The 21,082-nt window shown below is 54.2% G+C and overlaps 1 protein-coding gene across 1 annotated transcript in view; it reads left to right on the top strand.

The window, feature by feature from the left end:
- The window catches only part of ITPR3 (inositol 1,4,5-trisphosphate receptor type 3), a 42,659-nt gene extending 22,819 nt beyond the window's left edge, over window positions 1-19,840 (top strand). The window contains exons 18-58 of the mRNA XM_075722529.1: window positions 90-272; window positions 357-608; window positions 896-1,040; window positions 1,207-1,354; window positions 1,662-1,858; window positions 2,015-2,144; window positions 2,431-2,488; window positions 2,697-2,862; window positions 3,028-3,192; window positions 3,408-3,476; window positions 3,920-4,045; window positions 4,224-4,346; window positions 4,532-4,732; window positions 5,101-5,352; window positions 5,445-5,570; window positions 5,887-6,012; window positions 6,132-6,252; window positions 7,008-7,192; window positions 7,328-7,476; window positions 7,657-7,765; window positions 7,938-8,028; window positions 8,270-8,439; window positions 9,145-9,319; window positions 9,402-9,586; window positions 9,954-10,154; window positions 10,585-10,695; window positions 10,992-11,087; window positions 11,353-11,454; window positions 11,718-11,804; window positions 12,495-12,605; window positions 13,120-13,312; window positions 14,303-14,428; window positions 14,952-15,124; window positions 15,238-15,402; window positions 15,901-16,093; window positions 16,607-16,702; window positions 17,146-17,270; window positions 17,545-17,710; window positions 18,445-18,605; window positions 19,131-19,292; window positions 19,663-19,840. Coding sequence (XP_075578644.1) covers window positions 90-272; window positions 357-608; window positions 896-1,040; window positions 1,207-1,354; window positions 1,662-1,858; window positions 2,015-2,144; window positions 2,431-2,488; window positions 2,697-2,862; window positions 3,028-3,192; window positions 3,408-3,476; window positions 3,920-4,045; window positions 4,224-4,346; window positions 4,532-4,732; window positions 5,101-5,352; window positions 5,445-5,570; window positions 5,887-6,012; window positions 6,132-6,252; window positions 7,008-7,192; window positions 7,328-7,476; window positions 7,657-7,765; window positions 7,938-8,028; window positions 8,270-8,439; window positions 9,145-9,319; window positions 9,402-9,586; window positions 9,954-10,154; window positions 10,585-10,695; window positions 10,992-11,087; window positions 11,353-11,454; window positions 11,718-11,804; window positions 12,495-12,605; window positions 13,120-13,312; window positions 14,303-14,428; window positions 14,952-15,124; window positions 15,238-15,402; window positions 15,901-16,093; window positions 16,607-16,702; window positions 17,146-17,270; window positions 17,545-17,710; window positions 18,445-18,605; window positions 19,131-19,292; window positions 19,663-19,731 — 5,989 coding nt within the window. The 3' untranslated portion in view covers window positions 19,732-19,840. The remainder of the gene's footprint in view (window positions 1-89; window positions 273-356; window positions 609-895; window positions 1,041-1,206; window positions 1,355-1,661; window positions 1,859-2,014; window positions 2,145-2,430; window positions 2,489-2,696; window positions 2,863-3,027; window positions 3,193-3,407; window positions 3,477-3,919; window positions 4,046-4,223; window positions 4,347-4,531; window positions 4,733-5,100; window positions 5,353-5,444; window positions 5,571-5,886; window positions 6,013-6,131; window positions 6,253-7,007; window positions 7,193-7,327; window positions 7,477-7,656; window positions 7,766-7,937; window positions 8,029-8,269; window positions 8,440-9,144; window positions 9,320-9,401; window positions 9,587-9,953; window positions 10,155-10,584; window positions 10,696-10,991; window positions 11,088-11,352; window positions 11,455-11,717; window positions 11,805-12,494; window positions 12,606-13,119; window positions 13,313-14,302; window positions 14,429-14,951; window positions 15,125-15,237; window positions 15,403-15,900; window positions 16,094-16,606; window positions 16,703-17,145; window positions 17,271-17,544; window positions 17,711-18,444; window positions 18,606-19,130; window positions 19,293-19,662) is intronic.
- The last annotated feature ends 1,242 nt before the right edge of the window (window positions 19,841-21,082 follow it).

Raw genomic sequence — 21,082 nt, 5'->3', positions numbered from 1 at the left:
GTGCCCTGGTAAGAGCCCTGTCACCCCTCGAGGTGCAGCTGCTCCCTGTCCATGGGAGCATCTCCAGTTTTATTCCTTTTCTGCCCTAGGCTGAGGCCGGTGAAGGAGATGTCCCAGACCCACGAGTACCTGAGCATCGAGTACTCAGAGGAGGAGGTCTGGCTCACCTGGACGGACAAGAACAACGACCACCATGAGAAAAGCATCCGGCAGCTGGCGCAGGAGGCCCGGGCTGGCAATGCCCATGATGAGAATGTCCTCAGCTACTACAGGTGATGATCCCACAGCATCTTCTTCCCAGGTGAGGACATAAGAGTCTCACACACTCACTCCCTCTCCCCCTTGTCCCTGGGCAGGTACCAGCTGAAGCTCTTTGCCCGCATGTGCCTGGATCGCCAGTACTTGGCCATCAAGGAGATCTCCCAGCAGCTGGGTGTGGACCTGATCTTCCTCTGCATGGCAGATGAGATGCTGCCCTTCGATCTCCGGGCGTCCTTCTGCCACCTCATGTTACACGTGCACGTGGACAGGGACCCCCAGGAGCTGGTGATGCCTGTGAAGTTTGCACGGCTCTGGACTGAGATCCCCACAGCCATCACAATCAAAGAGTGAGACACGTTGGGGCTCGCAGTGGCTTTGAGGGACAGGGCAGGAGGTGGGATGGCAGATGCCATCCTGGCTAGGGACTGGCTTGGCTTTAGCAGGGACTGGGAAGGGGGCATTTGTGGAGTGAATTTGGCAGGTCTCAGCCTTCAGAAGGAAGCAGGCTCCGTCACAGTCATGAGCATCACTTCTGGCTGTGATGGCTCAGCAGCTGCCTGCACAGTGCTCCTTTCAGGCTGGGTGTGAGGAGACTCGCTGCCATTCAGCTCACCTTCGCCATCTCCTCTTGCAGCTATGACTCCAACCTCAACGTCTCGCGTGACGACAAGAAAAATAAGTTTGCGAGCACCATGGAGTTTGTGGAGGACTACCTCAACAACGTGGTGAGCGAGGCAGTGCCCTTCGCCAACGAGGAGAAGAACAAGCTCACCTTCGAGGTGCGAGACCTGTCGGTGTCACCGGCATGTTGCAGGATGCAGGCTAGTTTGGCTGCAACTGCCTCTGCAACAAGGGTGGCCATGCTGGCATCCCTGTCCCCAACGTCTTTTTATCCTGCTCAGCCTCGAGCATGGCGAGGTCTGGAGTTGCTTTGTCCTTCCCCAGGTTGTCAGCCTTGCCCACAACCTCATCTACTTCGGCTTCTACAGCTTCAGTGAGCTGCTGCGCCTGACGCGGACACTGCTTGGCATCATTGACTGTGTCCAAAACCCCCAGCTGATGATGCAGGCAGTCTACAACGATGAGGTGACGGGTGAGTCCTTGTTCCATAACCAGGCGTGGTCCTGCAGGAAGGTGTTTTCTGTGGTCTGCCCGGTGCTTTCCAGTTTTAGCTGCAAGAAAACAAGCCACTGGTTTGCTGACGTGGAACCTTTGGCTGGGTCTGCACTGGGAGACAGGAGGTGTTGAGCCCTTGGCCATGCCAGAGAAATGGCCAGGCCCTCCTACTCGTTCTCTGATTAATATCTACAGCATTTTGCAGTCTAAGTGGGTCCTTCCGTTGGTCCTCTGCCACCTCCCTTTCCATCTGCATTAACTGCCCACTGTGGCCGCCTCTGTAGGGAAGAACGTACGGAGGTCGATCCAGGGCGTTGGGCAGATGATGTCCACCATGGTGCTGAGCAGGAAACAGTCCATATTCAGCCCTCCAAGCCTCAGTGCTGGCTCTGCCCCGGAGCAAGTGGACAGAGGGAGGAGCATTGAGAACGAGAACATTGTGGTGATGGAGACCAAGCTGAAGATCCTGGAGATCTTGCAGGTTGGAGCTGGTGGGGAGTGAGAAGCATTGTGGAGCTGTGGGTGGGACCTGTGGGATGGGGTGCTGAGGGGAAGACATGGGTTTCTGATGCAAAGAGAGAGCTGGCATGAAGAGGGCACTCACTTTTGCTTTCTTCTTCTTCTTCACTGCTGCCAGTTCATCCTGAACGTGCGGCTGGATTACAGGATTTCCTACCTGCTTTCCGTCTTCAAGAAGGAGTTTGTGGAGGTCTACCCCATGCAGGACAGTGCGGCTGACGGGACGGCTCCAGCCTTTGACTCCACAAGTAACTCTTCCACTTTGCTCCTGGTACAGCTTCAACTCAGCAGACCCCACAGGCTGGGGACACATGGGTGATGGAGGTGACAGCTCCAGCAGTTCTCCATCCACTGCTGCTGCTGGCAGGGAGCGTGGGGCGGGATTGAAGTTTGTGCAGATGGGATGAGGTGTCCTGTGTCCATCATGGATGCTCGGAGCAGGGGCCAGGGAGCTGGATTGGTTCCTGTGGGTTTCTGCCAATGCACAGGGATCACATTGGCCACCCCTTTCATCTCCCTTTCCTCTCCCTTCAGCTGCAGCCATGAACCTGGACCGGATCGGCGAGCACGCAGAAGCCATGTTTGGTGTGGGGTGAGTCCCTGCCCCTCCGGTGCATAGTTAGCCTGGCCATAGGGCTCTTCCTCTCCTGTCCATACTGCCGAGGCTGAAAGCTGCAGGCGACGAGGAAGATGAGGCTCTAAAGGCTAAAGCAGCTGTCCCCATCAGCCCCGAGGGGTGACTGAGTGCATGCAAACTCCCACGTGGCTGCTAACACCAAGCGCTTTCATCCCGGCTTCAGGAAGACGAGCAGCATGTTAGAGGTGGACGACGAGGGAGGGAGGATGTTTCTGCGGGTGCTGATCCACCTGACGATGCACGACTACCCGCCGCTCATCTCCGGCTCCCTGCAGCTCCTCTTCAAGCACTTCAGCCAGAGGCAGGAGGTCTTGCACACCTTCAAGCAGGTAACGCTGGTGGGACGCTGCTCTGGAGCACCTCTAAGCCGACACTTGGCTGTGGGTGCAGGACATGGGATGGGTCCCAGCCCCTTTCCTTGGGATGGAGGTCTGGAAGAGGAGGGGAATGGGGTTTGTGCCCCAAACTGGAAACCCCTGGAAATGTCGCTGCAGGTTCAGCTGCTGATCTCAGCCCAGGATGTCGAGAACTACAAGGTGATCAAGTCAGAGTTGGACAAACTCCGCACTATGGTGGAGAAATCAGAGCTCTGGGTGGACAAGAAGGGCAGCAGCAAAGGGGACAGCACGGTGGAGGGGAACAAGAAGGAGAAGAAAGAGGTGAGAGCCCTGAGCAAGACCCTGGGAACCAGGGTGGGAGAGGAGTGGGAGGCAGAGGTGCAGCTCACTTCACTCCAACACCTAACACCTCTCGATGGGCCGTGCACCCCTCTCCCTGGAAGAGGAGGGTCAGGGAGGGTCCTGTGGCGTGTAGTTATGCCCCAGGCTTTGGAGAGCTGCGGTGGGACCCTGGTGCTGTTTCTGTCCCCTTGCAGCACGCTGCTGATGAAGAGGTCATTGCTCCGGGAGAAAAGAGCAGCGAGAACTACCAGATAGTCAAGGGGGTAAGTGAGACCGAATCCCGTCCCCAGGGCTGTTCCTGGAGGCACAGCCAGCGGTGTCTGCCTGGCCTGAGCTGGCATGGGTGCACCAGTAAGAAGGGAAAGGTTGAAATCATGGAGGGGATTTCCAAGCTCTCCTGTGGTTCAGTAGAAATGAATCCAAGCCAGGGTTTGTTCCTGCCAGCTCAGCACAAGGAGCCCTGTTACATCCCCAGGGCTTGCAAGTGAGCCTTGGGGTGGGGGGCTGGAGGGGAGAGGGTTGGTGTTGGGTATGAGGGGTCTCTGCGTGGCTCTGCAAGGAAGATTTCTGAGATTTGTGAGTGATGCAGGGAGCACCTGGGTTTACAAAGGGCACATCTGGATTGCAAGCAAGCCCCCACTGCTGGTGGCCATCCTGATGGGCTCCCAGGCTCAGTGCCCCTCTGCCATGGTCCTTCTCTCCCCAGATCCTGGAGCGGCTGAATAAGATGTGCGGGGTCGGAGAGCAAGTGCGCAAGAAGCAGCAGCGCCTTCTGAAGAACATGGATGCCCACAAAGTGATGCTGGATCTGCTGCAGATCCCTTATGAGAAGGTGGGTGGGCGGGCAGAAGCTGGCTGGTCCTGAAGTGCCTGGGGCAACGGGTGGGGGATGCAGGGACCCCCCTGCATGGCTGGGTCCTGCAGCTGGGCAGGGCACGAGGGGCAGCAGCCTGCTGCTGCTCTCCGTCCTTTGCTAACTCTTGGTATCTTTTTTCTCTGCCCTTCCTCAGGGTGATGCCAAGATGATGGAGATCCTGAAATTCACCCACCAGTTCCTGCAGAAGTTTTGTGCTGGCAATCAGGAAAACCAGGCCCTGCTGCACAAACACCTCAACCTGTTCCTGACCCCAGGGGTAAGGAGAGGGGACCGAGGGGCGGTTGCAGACAGCAGCGCAGGGAGAGACTTCAGTACCGCTCCTGGGGCTGAGAGCAAGAGATACAAAAGCCAGGAGGAGACCCCGGGAGAGGAAGCGTCGGGGCAGGAGGGAAGACTGTTCCTCGCAGCCCCCAGCCTCACTCTGCTCCCCTGGTCCTGCAGCTCCTAGAGGCTGAGACGATGCAGCACATCTTCCTCAACAACTACCAGCTCTGCTCAGAGATCAACGAGACGGTGCCCCAGCACTTCATCCACTGCGTGGCCACCCATGGCCGCCACGTGCAGTACCTCGACTTCCTACACACCATCATCAAGGCCGAGGGCAAGTACGTCAAGAAGTGCCAGGACATGATCATGACCGAGGTGAGCACCTCTCCCCCCAGCCTGTGGGGTATGGGCGTGGGGTGTAGCAGGGCATGGCTCCTGGGAGGTAGACAGTTGGCTTCTTCCTTGGGGAAGAGCCTTTCCGGCCATGCTGGCTTCTCCCTGGCGTAGGAAACATGCCCAGGAGCTTAATGCAAAGTCTGAAGCCAATAACCATTTTGGAGTCCCACAAGCTGTGATATTTTGATTGCACTGCAAATGCCTGGTTTTCCCTGTAAATGCACGGCCCTTCCACTCTTCACTGGCTGCTGTCCCTCATCACCTGGCTGCAGAGGACACCGTTTTCTGCCTTGCGAGGTTTCTGACCCTCCTTCTCTGGAGCGGTGACCACTGACCCTTCCCTGCAGCTCACCAATGCCGGGGACGATGTGGTAGTTTTCTACAACGACAAGGCTTCACTGGCCACTCTTCTGGAGATGATGACAGCGGCCAGGGATGGGGTGGAGGAGAACAGCCCACTGATGTACCACATCTCACTGGTGGACCTGCTGGCTGCCTGCGCCGAGGGCAAGAACGTCTACACAGAGATCAAGTGCACATCCCTGCTGCCCTTGGAGGATGTGGTGCGGGTGGTGACACATGAGGATTGCATCACAGAGGTACAGGGTGTCCAGAGAGGAGGGTGCCAGTGGCTTTGCACTGATTGCCTTCTCCTGACAGTGCCTGTGCCCCCCCGCCTCCTCCCTGGCAGGTGAAGATGGCCTACGTGAACTTTGTCAACCACTGCTACGTGGACACGGAGGTGGAGATGAAGGAGATCTACACTAGCAACCACATCTGGACTCTCTTTGAGAACTTCACCCTGGACATGGCCCAGGTGCGTGGGGAGGGTTGGGTGGGAGAGACACAGCAGCGATGGCTGCTGTATCGGATGGGGGCAAGTTGGTGTCACCGAGGCTCCGTCGGAGCCTAGGGAGCCAGAAAAGGGGCATGGGCACCATGGAGATTTGTGTAGCTGCCACACTAGGGGCTGGGGAGCCCTCAGGGCTCCCTCGCATAGACCCAAGAGCTGTGCCACTGGCCACATCCTTCAGCTCAGCAAGGTCCCAGCAGCGCTGTATGCCAGCAGCATCCAGCCAGGATGCGTGCTCACCTCACCCTGGTGCCATCAGCATCCTCTCTTCTCCTCGCAGATGTGCAAGAAGCGAGAGAAACGCCTGCCAGACCCTACGCTGGAGAAGTACGTGCTGACGGTGGTGCTGGACACCATCAACGCGTTCTTCAGTTCCCCCTTCTCGGAGAACAGCACCTCGCTGCAGGTAATAAGGCGCTGCACGGACAGGCCGTGGCTGGGGGAGGAAAGCAGCTCATCGAGCCCCCTGAAACAAGGTCTGGACACACCTTGCACTGATACGTACCTGCCTGGTCTCTCCTTCAGACCCACCAGACCATTGTGGTGCAGCTTCTCCAGTCCACCATGAGGCTGCTGGAGTGCCCCTGGCTGCAGCAGCAGCACAAGAGCTCGGTGGAAGCCTGCATCCGCACGCTGGCCATGGTTGGTAAGGAGCCGCAGCAGAGCGATGCTCTCTTCCCCACTGACCAGGAGGATGCAGCCACCCTTGGCTGCCTCCGCTCCGGCAGCGAGCAAGAGCCATCGTCCCTCCTGCGGTTCTTGGCAGGGTGCCCTGGCGAGAGGCTGCCGGCTGGGAATGGGGAGGTTTGGCTTTGGGATGTGCTTTTTTTTTTCGAGCTACACCTCCAGGCGTGACCAGGGTGGCGTGGGGATAACTGAAGCCTGGGCTTCCTTGGGAGATCCCTGGTGTGTCCCTGCTGGTGAAGGGCCTGGAAACAAAGCCAGCATTGATGGTAGTTTTCCCTCGCCAGGACTTTGCCCTCAGCCTGCTTGTGGCTGCCTGACTCAGGACAAGTGTTATTAGCACTGAGTCACCATGTGGAAAGGATTGCTCGGTGGTTAGACACTGGGTGGGGATTTCCCTTTGTAATTTGAGGCAGGGTGCTTACAACATCTCCATGCTGGGCTTTCCCAACCAAAAACTGGAGGTGGTGCCTCTTTCCATCCTACCTTGGGCTGGGGGGGCTGGGGGCAATGTTGTGCTGTAGTGGGGAGGGATGGATGGAAATACTCCACCACTCGCTAGCCTGGAGGAGTTTACTCTTGTATTTAACCCAAATCTTCTCTGCTGCAAATGAAGAGCTGGTGAAGGGGTGCCCGGCCCAAGGCAGTGTGGTAGGACACAGCCGATGGGGTGGGCTGGGTCGTGGTTGTCCCCAACCCTGGCTCCGTCTCCTGCAGCCAAGAGCCGCTCCATCGCACTGCCCATGGACCTGGACGCCCACGTCAGCTCCCTGCTCAACAGCAGCTCCACCAGCACCATGCAGAGGAACACATCCAGCTACAAGACGGCCACGCGGACCTTCCCTCGTGTCTCCACCACCCCGAACCAGTGGGACTACAAGAATATCATAGAGAAGCTGCAGGTATGGGGCAGGGAGGCGGGGTAGCGTGGATCAGTGCCTGGTAGCGAGAAGGCGCTGGTGTTGCAGGGGTCCCTCTCCCGTGCTCGTGTCTCCTAGGCATGCATTGGCCCTAAAGGTGTGTGCTGTGACTTGTAGGACATCATCAGTGCTCTGGAGGATCGCTTGAAACCGCTGGTGGAGGCTGAGCTGTCTGTCCTGGTGGATGTCCTCCACCGGCCGGAGCTGCTTTTCATGGAGGGGACGGAGGCGTTTCAGCGATGCGAGAGCGGAGGTTTCCTGTCCAAGTGAGGATGCTTTGCAATTGCCCAGGGATTGCTGGGAGTGCTGGGAAGGGCTGGTGACCTTCATCCTTTGTGGGTTGTGCATCCCGGTGTGTGCCTGCAGCCCGGAGGGATGGTGGGGACGGTTCCCTCGGGGACCCCCTTGTCCCTCTCGGCTGTGTGACGGTGGCTCTGCTGTGCCAGGCTGGTGCAGCACACCAAGGACCTCATGGAGACAGAGGAGAAGCTGTGCATCAAGGTGCTGAGGACACTGCAGCAGATGCTGGTGAAGAGGAACAAGTACGGTGAGAGGGTGAGCACCATGGTCCCACGGCACGTCCTCAGCCCCGCTCCTTGTCTGTGCAGCCCCCGCTTCCCAGGCTGGCAGTGCCCTCCCTGCTGCAGCCCACGGGTGCTCAGCCTCGTCCTGCTCTAAGCGCTGGCTCTGGCGTTGGGACACTCATGACGTTTATTTGTCTTGGCAGGGCAACCTGCTGCGGAAAATGCTCCTGAACAATTACCTGCAGAACAAGAAGTCCAGCTCCAAAGGGGAAATCGTGGATGCTGCTGGGGGAGGTGAGTGCCCCTCTCCTGCACCCTTCCTGTTTCTCTACGCTGTTCACACACCCCTTGAATTCCCAGATCCCGAGCCATGATGGGATCAGGTCTGTAGTCAGTTGCCATACCCCGACCTCCATAGGAGTGAAGGATTTGGGGAGGTGAAGGGATGGGTCTGAGATGCCCCCGGCAGCGATTTAGCCGTGCTCATTCTCCTGCACTACCACAGCATCACATTCGTCCGTGTTCTTTCGTGCAGGCCAAGACCAGGACTGGTCCGCTATTGCTGCTGTCCAGTGCCGACTGGACCGAGAAGGGGCCACCAAGTTGGTGGCTGACCTCATCATGAACACCAAGAACGAGAAGATCTTCCAAGAGAGCATCCTGCTTGCCATCCGGCTGCTGGACGGGGGCAACACCGAGATCCAGGTGCTGAGCCCTGGCTGCGCGGTGGGCGCCAGTCCCGGGGGGATCGGACAGCCACGGTTTGATGCGTGCAGCGTAACTGTCCCAGTGCTTGGAAGACGTGGGTGCAGGGCAGTCCTCTGTCCTGGGTTGGCCCCTGGGCAGCAGGCTTTGCCAAAATACTGTTTGGCTGCATGTGTTTGCTGGCCGTCCAGCGGAGGAACTGCAGAAATCTGTCTGGTTTTGAGTTTTCCAGCTCGGTGGCTGGATGGAGCTGGAGGTCTGGGTGCTGCCGAGGGGGCAGGTTGTTGCAGGTTGTTTCTGGAGTAATGCTGATGCCCTCTGCCGGGTGTTGCTAAAATGGCTCAGGGCTGCAGCTCTCAGGTGATAACTTGTGGGTTATCTTGAACCCTTTATCACGGGGGAGCTGACAAATTAATTGTACATGCAAAACGCAGTAGGGTGGCAGGCCTGGAGCTGCTATAATCGCTGCTTGCTCTGTCCCTAACCCTGCTTTTAGGGTAAAGGAGAGCAGAGCGGCAGGGGACGATGCACCCCGGTAAATCCAAGAGGACTGTGGTGTCCAGGGCTGTCGTATGGAAATAAACCTGCTTGCCAGGTTGTCTCAGACAAGGTCTTGAGTGCTGGAGGCTACCAAATCAGAGGGGCAGGCAGGGACAATTTGGACCCCGTGATGGACACTTGAGCAGCTGTACTCCCTCCTCCCAGAAATCCTTTTACAACCTCATGACGAGCGACAAGAAGTCTGAGAAGTTCTTCAAAGTTTTGCACGACCGGATGAAGAAGGCGCAGCAGGAGACCAAGTCTACGGTGTCTGTGAACATGAGTGACATCGGGAACAAGCCTCGTGAGGACAAAGACGAGCCTGACCCTGGCACCAAAGGTACGGGGCGGTGTCCCCTCGCTGGAGGCAATGTCTGGCTCATTGGATAGCCCGATGCTAACAAGGTTGGATTGCCCTCTAGGACGAGGAGACACTTTCATGATGCCTGGCACCCCCTCCCGATACCCGATGGCCGTCGGGTTTCGGAAGGGCCATGACACCGGGGAGCAGGGTCAGAACAATGAAATGGGGGTGACGGTCCTGATCATGGAGCCTATCCTGCGGTTCCTGCAGCTGCTCTGTGAGAACCACAACCGGGACCTGCAGGTTGGTTACAGGCGCTCCTAAGGTCGGGGGGGCCAGGGCAGCCATAGGACTGGAGTGTGGGAAGGCTGGGCTCTGCCCTAACTGGGTCCATAAAGGCATTGCACCAGCCGTTCTGTGCCTCAGTTTCCCCTCTGCAAACGCACCATCCCTTAGGGATAACTTTCGGTGTTGTGGAAGGAGCTGTTCATGGCACGACTGTGTCCATGGGACTGAGCTGCTCGTGGAGGTCTGTACATTACAGAGGCGGCCCCAGCCCAATCCTCCATGGAACTGCAGCTGGAGGGGGTGTTGGGAGGGGGATCAGGACTGCCCCCCCCCCATCAGAGTGATGCCGCTCAGCCCTGTAACTGCAGGCTTTGCTCGACAGAACTTCCTCCGGTGCCAGAACAACAAGACCAACTACAACCTGGTGTGCGAGACACTGCAGTTCCTCGACATCATGTGTGGCAGCACCACGGGGGGGCTGGGGCTGCTGGGCCTCTACATCAACGAGTACAACGTGGCCCTCATCACCCAGACCCTGGAGACCCTGACCGAGTACTGCCAAGGGCCCTGCCACGAGAACCAGGTCTGTGGGTACCCCTGCAGGTCTGGGTCATTCCCGACGTGCCTGGGGCACTTTGCTGCTGGTCGAGGGATGCCCAAGGGAGGATTTGGGGGGGATGTGTGGGAAAGCAGCAGGGACAGGGGCAGCTTTTGGTTTCAGGGTGTGAATAGGAGCAGAACATGGGTAGCAGCGGATGCCAGGGTGCACAGGGATGCTGCACAGGTTATGAGCTACTGCTTGGGTAGATAATATGGTGATGCAGGTGGGGGTTAAATAATGTAGCGGTGCGAATGGTGCCCTTTCCAGGGAGATGGGGGTTTGGGGCTCCTGGGGTAATCAGGCAGGGTCAGCGCTGTAGGGAGGGCACTGTTTCGGACCTGGGCTGTGTTGGAGGGTGAAGCTGGGAGGACTGGCAGCATCCGTGGGATAACACATTGCATTGCTCCCCCAGAGCTGCATCGTGACCCATGAGTCCAATGGGATCGACATCATCACAGCCCTCATCCTTAACGACATCAGCCCCCTCTGCAAGTACCGGATGGACCTGGTCCTGCAGCTGAAGGTAGGCAGAGCCCCGGGTGGGGTGGTGGGCACGCATGTGCACGTCACTCGTGGGCTTGCTGGCGTGGCCGTGGGGTGAGGCTGCCGTAGCAGGGACTGTGCACGTGTCAGGCCCTCGAGTGTGGGAGCGTGTGGGCTTGGTGGGACGGGGCTGGTGCATCTCCACTGCGTGAGGCTCAGATGCCTCTAGCACGGGGGAGTTACAGCTGACTGGGGCATGGCAGGGGTTCTGCCCACTCCAGAGCCCTGGGCAGCAGCAGGGCACAGCTCCCCTCAGCAAGGACTTCTCCTCTCCAGGACAATGCCTCCAAGCTCCTCTTGGCCCTCATGGAGAGCAGACACGACAGCGAAAACGCCGAGCGGATCCTCATCAGCCTCCGCCCGCAGGAACTGGTAAGGGCTGACAGTGAAGCACCCCCAGCCTTGCCCCACTGAGCCCCCAGCCTCCCCCCGGCCCATTGCTGGGCCTTCTCTGCCTCTGGGTCTTGATGTGGTTCCTGGTTTGCGACCCAATAACCCTCTCATCTGCCGTGTTGCTGGTCACCGCCTTTGCACAAGCATCCTTGCCCAGTGGTTTTCCCAGAGCCATTCGTGGCCAAAGGAGGAAAAGGAGGCAAGGAGATGGTGAGAAGCTCATTGTCCCTCCGCTGCCTTCCAGGTCGACGTGATTAAGAAGGCCTATGTGCAGGAGGAGGAGTGTGAAAACGCCGAGGTTTCTCCCCGGGAAGTCGGCCACAACATTTATATACTGGCGCTGCAGGTAGTGAGCTGTGACAGCAGGGTCCCTGCCAGGGTGGGCTCCCTGTGCCACGCTGGGCTCCCACTCACTGATTTGCACGCTTTTTTCTATATTTATTTACATTTCCTCCAGCCAGGCCTCCTTGGGGAGACATGGCTGTGGGAAATGTGCTTTTGGCTCCTGTGAAAAGCCAGCCCCCAGGCTGGCCGGCCATCCCGCTGCCCTGTGCGCCGGTGGCTGCTCGCCAGCCTGTGCTCACCTGGCTGTCGCTGTCCCTCTTCCAGCTGTCCCGACACAACAAGTCTCTGCAGCAGCTCCTGAAGCCGGTGAAGCGAATCCAGGAGGAGGAGGAGGAGGGCATCTCGTCCATGGTACGGAGGGGCCCCGGGAACGGAGGCAGAGCCCCTGCAACCCACCCCGACCCTGACTGGAGACTGCAGAGAGCTGCTGCGCCCACCCTTGCCGAGTCACCCTGGGTTTTGTTAAGATTTGATGGGTTTTGGTATTCCCCAGGGGGACTAAAGAAAGAAAGACTTATCAGTGCTCTGGTAGCCCAAACTCCAAGCCCAAAGGCATGTGCACCAAGCTGCAGAGAGCCGTATTTGTGGTGCTCTGCCGGGCTCCCCGGGGAAGGCTCATATGTAGGGTGACATCCAGCTCGCTGCAGGCACAGGCCGGTGGCCCTGGTGAGGTCCTGCTGGTACCCACTTTCTCCTGTTCCCTTCAGAAAAGCAAGGGCCGAGTCCTTTGCTGTCATTTCTTGCCTATGTACCTTAGATCCCGAACAAGATTCAGCAGTGATATGATTTCCCTGGGGTTTTATGGGCATTGATTTGTAATTTGTGGATTAGCAGCATTTGGATGTAATTATTGCAGGGAATCGAATGTCTGTCACCTCAGGGAGAGCTCGTACCCCTTTAGGAAGCTTTAATTCATTTGCTTTTCCCTGAAACATCATCAGCTTTGGTAGATTTTGAGGAACGCTGTTGTCAGTGCAGAGTTAGACCTGACTCCTCCGGCTGAGGCCACTCTCATCCTTTCTCCCTCTCCTTGCATCCCAGCTCAGCCTAAATAACAAGCAGCTGACACAGATGCTGAAGTCGACGGCCCCAGTCCAGGAAGAAGAGGAGGACCCGCTGGCATATTACGAGAAACACACATCCCAAATTGAGGCAAGACCCGGTAGCTGTTGGGTTGCCAGGATGCACATGGTTGGTGAATCCCATGTGTGCTCCAGCTGCCTCGTGCCCGGCTATTTTGCACTAGGAGCCTTCCCGTCCCTGTGCAGGCCATAAGCAGAGGGGCCTTTTGCTCTGGAGAGAGATGGAGGCATTAGCAGAGCCTGTGAGGAGCTGAGGGAACAAGCTGCCCGCCTGGACCCTTCCTTTTTCTCCCAGCAGCAGCGGGGACGCAGCCGATTTGGCAGCCCCATCCTTGCTTGTCGGCACGGATCTCCTTGCAGATGGGCCAGCAAGGGTTCACGCGCTCTCAGCTTTCCTCCAGCACAGCCGGGGCTGCCTTTTCTGGGTTGATTTGTAGCATTATAGATGAGTGACCAGTGATATTTGGATCCCGGTGGAGTCAGGGGGAGGAGGGGAAGGCACAGCTAGGTCTAGGAAAGAGGAAACCAAAGCGTGGCAGGGTCAGGATCTGACGGCACCCTCCCCTTCGCCCTACTTGCTGCAGATTGTGCGCCTGGACCGAAGCATGGAGCAGATAATCTTCCCCGTGCCTGGCATCTGTGAGTTCCTCACCAAGGAGACCAAGTACCGGCTCTTCACCACCACGGAGCAGGACGAGCAGGGCAGCAAAGTCAGTGATTTCTTCGACCAGTCATCCTTCCTCCACAACGAGATGGAATGGCAGAAGAAACTGCGCAGTAAGAGCAAACCAGACCTTCCCTTTGGGCTCCCCCCGGCCAGCACGGGCACTTTGAATAGTCCTGTTGTGAAACTGGGAGGCAGCCCTGCTTTGAAAGGGCTGCAGACCCTGGCAGCAGCCTGGAAATCACATCTTGGAGCTCCTTGTGCCCCTTGCTCTGTAGAGCACAACACGTTTGGCAGTTTGCAGGCAGTGGAGGTTAATCAAGATCCCAGGGATGTATTTCCTCCATGCCTGTTAGTGCAGTTCCTCGCTAGTCTGAAATGCATCTTAGAGCACATTCCCTGGGATTACACCTGCAGGTGTTTTCCCCTGGAAAGCCCTCTCTTCATTTGTTTTCAGTTGCCTTCTCCTAAGCCAGGATCTAGCAGCTACATATGGGAAATAAAACTTGTTTCTCTGCACCCTGCAGACCTGCTTAGGTGCTTTCAGGGCTGCATCAGTACGGAAATCCTGGCTTAAAAAAGACTCACACTATAAATACTGCGATGCAGCTAAGGATTAGCGTAGCAGCTCTGAAAACACTTGCAGATCCAGTCAAAACTATCTTAGGAATTTGGCAGGAAACAAGTTTCCAGTATAGATGGGAAATTGCTGGCTGGGTCTCCTCTGGGACCAAGCACCAGCGCTGAAAACACAAAGACACTGTTGTTTTGAAGGACGTGAATGGTGAGGCTGTAGGAGGTGGGAGATGGGGAGGAAGGTGAGGAGGAGAACGGAGCCGATCTGATTCCAAGGTGCCAGAGCAGGTCAAAGGGCCAAGAAGCCAAGAAGTGTGAGCAGTAACATTTTGAACTTGCGTTCCTATTTCAGCAGATGAGGAGGGAGCTTAATAATTATTAATGTTTTGAAGGAAGTGGGAGGCAAGGGTCCCTCTAGGCCCGCTAGCTGTACTGAGCTGAGACCTTCGGATGTCTGGGAAGACAAAGCCTTGCCCGGTTGGCACAGGGTTGGCTGAGATTTGTGTATCTGCCTCCTCTCCCTCCAGGCATGCCGCTGATGTACTGGTTCTCCCGCAGAATGACACTCTGGGGAAGCATTTCCTTCAACCTGGCTGTCTTCATCAACATAATCATTGCTTTCTTCTACCCCTATGTTGAAGCCACTTCCATGGGTAAGTGCCCCAGTATCTGCTGCTCATTGAGGTGGAAGAAAAAGGGGACCTTCATATGCAGGAAAATTGGTCTCCTTACCTATACTCTCCCCAGCCTCAGTCTCCTTTTGACTCCTAAAGCCCCAAGTCTTTTCTGCTGGTCAAAGGAAGGGATTGAGTCAAGATTTCAGTTGCCAGCTCTCCCACTGCTTCCTTCTTAGGGAAAAGTCTCTTATCCCTGGGCTGTACCTTCCCCGTTTGTAAAATGGGGGAAGCAGTGACAGAATACATACCTGCTGTCAGGCAAAGCCTCCATTATTTACAGTGGCTTTGAGATCTCGGATAAAAGATGTTAGAAAAATATATCAGTAAGAACCATCTTAGTCAATACTAATCTTCGCAGTCAAGCATAATTCCTCTCTTTCTTCCCTCTGATAATCAGCACATTAGTTTTTCTGGACAGTCTGGACAGCAGCACAGTGTCCGATTGGCAGCATGCATTTAATCTCATGCCATTTAATTGCTGTGGGTCTTCTCTTCCCAGGAGTGCTGGATTCCCCACTGATCTCACTGCTTTTCTGGATTCTGATCTGCTTCTCCATCATGGCCTTGTTCACTAAGCGCTACGGTGTCAGACCGCTCCTCGTGGCACTGATCTTGCGATCAATTTATTACTTGGGGATCGGACTGACTCTGAACATACTGGGAGCTCTCAATGTAAGTTCTCCATGTGCTGGGAAAATAGCGTAGCAGCCCATGACACGGGAGGCTGTTCTGCGTTCCTGAAGTGCAGCAAAGCCCACTCCCTCCCATTTCTGGTTGTTCCCCAGCTGACCAACAAGATTGTGTTCGTGGTGAGCTTCGTGGGCAATCGTGGCACCTTCATCCGAGGCTACAAGGCCATGATCATGGATGTGGAGTTTCTTTACCATGTTGGCTACATCCTGACGAGCGTCCTGGGACTCTTTGTGCACGAACTCTTCTACAGCATCCTGGTACAACAAACGCAGATGTTTGTTTGGGGCACGGAGGTAGCCAGTCTGCCCCGTTAGAAGCTGGAAGGTTCCTGTGACACCTTCCAGGGGCTGATTGATAACAGCAGTGAGAACAATTCACTGTGCTCTAATCTTTGCGTAGGCTGATCTTTCTGCCTTCCGACAGTATCTATTACTGTCTGTCTCCTAGTCTTTTGCTATCTCTCTCTTTCTAATCTCTACCGTGTACTTTATCTGGGTCAGCTGGGAGACAACGTGAGCTGGCGAGGGCAGAGGCAGGGTGCATGTATCCTATTCTTGGCTCTCCTGCTGTGCATAAGTCACTTCATTCTTCTCTGCTTCCCTACAGTAAAGCTGGGAAACTTAAATGCTTTATGTGAAAGTTAGTCAAGGTCTGCTGAGTGATCCAAGATCTCAGGATAAAAGGGGATGTAGGTAGGGCAGGCATTATCAAGAAAAAGCACTCCACGGCATTTCTTTGCTCCTGGGTCCTTTCAGCTGTTTGACTTGATCTACCGTGAGGAGACCTTGTTTAATGTCATCAAAAGCGTGACACGGAACGGGCGCTCCATCCTGTTGACAGCCCTCCTGGCTCTCATCCTCGTCTACCTCTTCTCTATCGTGGGCTTCCTCTTCCTGAAGGATGACTTCATCCTGGAGGTGGACCGGCTGCCGGACAGCAAAGCCAAAGGTTGTTCAGCCCTTGCCCTCGCTGGCTGCGGTGTTGGGGCTAGAGAGGGGCCAGGCAGAGCATGGGTCCCCTTCTGCAGCTGGACCATTGCATGAGACCCTCCCCGCTGCAACAGCATGCACATGTCTGTGCGTGTGCGTGCATTGTGGGTTTTATACCCTTGGCACAAACTCCTGGTAGCACCGGTTTTGGGGTTGGCAGGGAAGACAGCTGCCCGTGCCGACTTAAGGACCTTGTGCTGCACAGAGCAGGGGTTTGGGGCTAGGAGTGATTGGGGCGGGCAGCTACAAATGAAGTTTTAGCACTGTAGAGGTCTTACTGAAACTTGAGCAAAAGAATCAAAGCCTAGAAAAGGCTAGGAGAATGCAAAGCACCTTCCCCCCCCCCCCCCCCCCCCCCAAGAAGCTTGAAAGCTGCAAGAAGAGGCAGTGGAAAAGCACCAATGACAGCAGCGAAGAGCTTTACTAAGGCAAGCTGATGCTCTGACAAGACCGTGGTCTCTCTTACTTGCAGATGACCCCTTGGGGATGCAAAGGAACACGGAGCCCTTCATGGAGTCATGCAGCAGTGACAAAATTAGCTGCTCTGCCGTGCCCACTGCCTTGGAAGGTAAGTGAGCTCATTAGAAAGGTCAACTCTGTTAGCAGCAGAGTAGATTGGCTGCCTGGTTTGTCAGTGAGCTCAGAAAAATCCTAGCGTTTCAAAGATGGCAACAAACAACCCACTTTCTGGCACATATAGGCAAGAGGCCTGCAAATTTTGCACTGACCCTGGCACAAAAAATGTTGAGGTAGATTCAATTTAGTCATAAAGAAAGTGTGAGCTGCAGGAGCGCTCAGCCAAACACCTCCACAGCAAGAAGCAAGCTGGAGGAGCTGCTGGGAAGTTGCTGGTTGGGAGATCCACAATGAACATCTGCTCCCAGGAGATTTGCCACTGCATCACTGCAGCAAGAATCATCCCCGCAGCTCTGGATTCTTTGCAATTGTCTGCTACTTCTGCCCTGTCTATGCTCTCGCTTTTTGCTTTTATTTCCTCCTCTGGTACTCTAGAAACAGATGCTGACCAGTGGGAACGTGCCTGCGACACGCTGCTCATGTGCATCGTGACTGTCCTGAACCATGGCCTGAGGAACGGAGGGGGCGTGGGTGACATTCTGCGGAAGCCATCGAAGGATGTGAGTTTGGAAAGCACGCGGGACCCCTTTTTTTTGCTCTAAGTCCTGCTGCATATACTGCTGTGCAGCTGCCCTCCCTCCCTGGAAACTGTGACACTTCCAGCTCTGTCCCCCACACTGTCCTGCAGTGCTTTCTTCCTCTCTTCCCCATCACGTCCCTGCTATTCCTCCTCACCTGGCACCCGCAGCCCATGGCCCGTGTAACGAGGCAGCACGGGTGGGGTGGCTGGAGGAGAGGAGCGCAAGAGCCACACGTGTGTCCCTTTCATTACAGGAGTCCTTGTTTCCCGCTCGAGTTGTCTATGACCTCCTCTTCTTCTTCATTGTCATTATCATCGTCCTTAACCTCATCTTTGGGGTCATTATTGACACTTTTGCTGATCTGAGGAGCGAGAAGCAGAAGAAGGAAGAGATACTGAAGACCACCTGTTTCATATGTGGTGAGCATTGGGACCTCGGTCTATAGGAGTTGCCCCAAAGCTCTTTCTCTCTTCCAAGGTTGAGGGAAGAAAAGGATTTTGAGCTGGTTTCTGGTTTTCCTTTGGTTCACAGCAAAACTTAAATCTGTTCACTGATGGGTCACTGCAGTGTGAGGAGGCTTAAACAAGGCTACAAACTGAGAGGGGAAATTGTTCCTCGCCTTCTGTTAATGAGGTGTTAAACTAAAACGCCACACTGTGGAGTTCTTGTCGCTGTGCATCTATCACTCCTGAGACCATCACTTAGCCAGTGGAAAAAAAAAAGCACCATATTACTAAGGAAATCAAATACAGAAAATGTTCTGGAATGCTTTCAGTCATAGGAAGGCATCCAAAAAAAGGGAAAAAACCCCAGTAAGTCTAGCTGGTGGGTTTTTTTTTTGTTTTTTTTTTTTTTCTTTAAAAGATCCACTGGGTGCATTTTATGCTTTTAGATAAATAAGCAGGAAGCATCGCTAGTAGTACTTTAAATAGAAGCCTCCTGAATACACAACTGGGTTATTTTCCCCATTTTGGGTTCTCATTGTGTGCTAAATGCCAACTAATTATTAAAAGCACTTCTTGAAAGTCACACCTGGGAGAGCATGCAATTATCTGTACTTCCTTTCACATTTGTTTGCTTGCTCACTTCTTACCTTCTCCTCCCCTCCCCATCTCCTGCCTCCACCTTCTCCGTTCTTGACTGCCTTTCCCAGGACTCGAAAGGGACAAGTTTGACAACAAGACGGTGTCCTTTGAGGAGCATATTAAATATGAGCACAACATGTGGAACTACTTGTACTTCATAGTGCTGGTGCGAGTGAAGAACAAGACAGACTACACAGGGCCAGAGAGTTACGTGGCGCAGATGATAAAGGTACATGTCCTCTCAGGGCAGCTCTTTCATTATTGCGACCTGCCTACCCCAGGGAAATATTTGAGAACAATGGACTTGCCAAAGAAAAACAGTTTTGAGAAGGAGCTTCTGGGAAAATATATAATAATGCTCTTGTGCCTTAGTTTGTTCTTAGCTGGTTATTTCCACTTTGCAATCTCAGCCAACAACACACTGTCTATTTGATGTTTTGTACTGTGTATTTAAGGATTGAACCAAGGCAGAACCAAGCAGTAGAGAGTGTGACTTCAAGGTGAGTTCAAGGCAAGAAGGGAGGGAAAGGAAATTTAGAAAAGAAAAACTTCTGAACTTGAGCCCAGAAGGCTGTAAGGAAAAGAAACTGGAAATGGACTATTCATGGAAAATTTGCAAAGATACAGACAGGACGAGCCTTTGAGAATTTCTTTAATCCCTAAGCACAGGCAGGCTTCTTGTGAAATCCTACCAGCTCTCTTCCCTCCTCCTTACCCCCTCTCCAACTCCTATTTTCCATGGTTGCCTTTCCAGAATAAGAACCTTGACTGGTTCCCCCGGATGCGAGCCATGTCCCTGGTCAGCAATGAAGGGGAAGGGGAACAGAATGAGATCCGAAATCTTCAAGACAAACTCAACACCACGATGAAGCTGGTGTCCCATCTCACCTCCCAGCTGAATGAGCTGAAGGAACAGGTACTAAACACTTTTAAAAATAGGAATGCTTGAGGAACACCTGACCCTGGAAACCTGCTGTCCTTACCAGAATAGACACCGATTGCAAGGAACAGGAGGCAGAACCAGCCCAAGCCAGTGCAACTTGAGATACAAAGCAAAGGGCTCCCACAGCTCTTTTTTTGGAGGGGGGGGGGGGGGTCAGGGACACGTGGGACAAGTGTTGTTTGATATTTCACTTCCTCATCAGCTAGAGTCCGATGCACGGGGTTTTCTGGCAGATGCTTAGAGCAGCCTGGTCAGTCACATGCTGGAGGAGCACGTTACTGAATAGAAAGGCGGCCTGGTTGCCTGGTTTCCTACCTCACTTGTGTCCTTGTTTGAACTTCAGATGACAGAGCAACGGAAGCGCAGACAAAGGATGGGGTTTGTGGATGTCCAGAATACCATGAACCACTAAGGCGGAGAAGAAGCATCAGCTTCACCCACCGAGAGACTAGATGTATGTAACAGCTAACGAGGCTGCTTATTCCTGGGTTCCACACGTGAACGTCACTGTCGGAGAAAGACGGACCATGCAGAAGGCCTTCACAATCAGCATTTTCCTTAGAGCGCTTATAAGCAATTCAGGAACAAGGGACTGGCCAGGATGCCTCATGATACCCGGACCCACATGTTACTCTAATGCCCTTGTAGGAAGATAAATTATACAGGACTTTTATTCCTCATTGCAATAACTCTTTATTTTGCAAATGTGGAGGGTTATATCTTTAGCTTCTTGCACTACATTCTGGTGGCTTCCACCTCAGGTGTAGTGTAACTAGCTGTAGGGCTGCAATATTTAACTTATTCCAAAAGTGGCACTAGTACATGTGGATCTTTGCAAACCAGCCGTCGTGTTTGCTGTACCTGCTCCATGCTGATCCCTCTCCATTTAAAGAATTCTGTTCATCACTGCAGTGCAGTAAAGAGGAGCTAAACTCAAGGAGATGGATTTGTTAATTTAACTCACCAGATGAGGATGAGTATCCAAGCTTGTACTAGTGTGAACTAGTCTTTTGCCTTCTGTGGACCAAGAAAATCGGGGCAGTAGTAGTAGGAGACTGCAGGTTTACAGGAGTTCACTGTGAAGGGGTGTCCTGTGTTTTAGTTTTATCTCTGGTATAATATTTTACATTTTTTGTTGTTGTTACTTAAGAACTGATAGCCTTAAATAAATTAAATACAAAATCATGTACTTAAACATGGTAAAGAAAGTGCCCTTCCTGTCCACTCTGGTCTGTAATGGGGCTGTTTGTTAGAAATAGAAATACAGAACAGGCAACCAGGGCTGTATTACCCAAGGTGCTCCACAACCCAATGCTCTCAGCACCCGATGTTAAACTCTAAAATGTAGTACAATGAAGAAGAATGCTACCATGAAGAACTACCTTGAACATCAGCCCTGTTTGCTGAAGCTTTGGATTAGAGCCTGCTGCAAAGTTTCAAATTCTTTCACTACTTGCCAAGAAAACACCGTTCAAATACATAAAGAGCAGCTGTTGGCACTGCCTGGAGCCAAGCGGAGTCCTGGCATCGCTGTGTTCTAGACACTCATCCTTCCCAAGCCAAGCAGTGCTGTAGCCACCCCAACTACAGTCCTGCGCCTCTGCCTCCCGAGAATAGACACTGATGCAACCATTAAAGCTTTAAAAAAGGAATAAAAATAGGCCACAGCAATGGACTAATCACACCTGAAATTTGTTTACAGCCCTATATACCAACATGTCATAGAACATCTCTTTATCCCTCAGATATCCAGTAACCCCTAT

This window comes from Pelecanus crispus, chromosome 17, assembly GCF_030463565.1.
Source record: "Pelecanus crispus isolate bPelCri1 chromosome 17, bPelCri1.pri, whole genome shotgun sequence".
NCBI classification, from domain to species: domain Eukaryota; kingdom Metazoa; phylum Chordata; class Aves; order Pelecaniformes; family Pelecanidae; genus Pelecanus; species Pelecanus crispus.
This window is presented reverse-complemented; position numbering and strand designations above follow the sequence as displayed.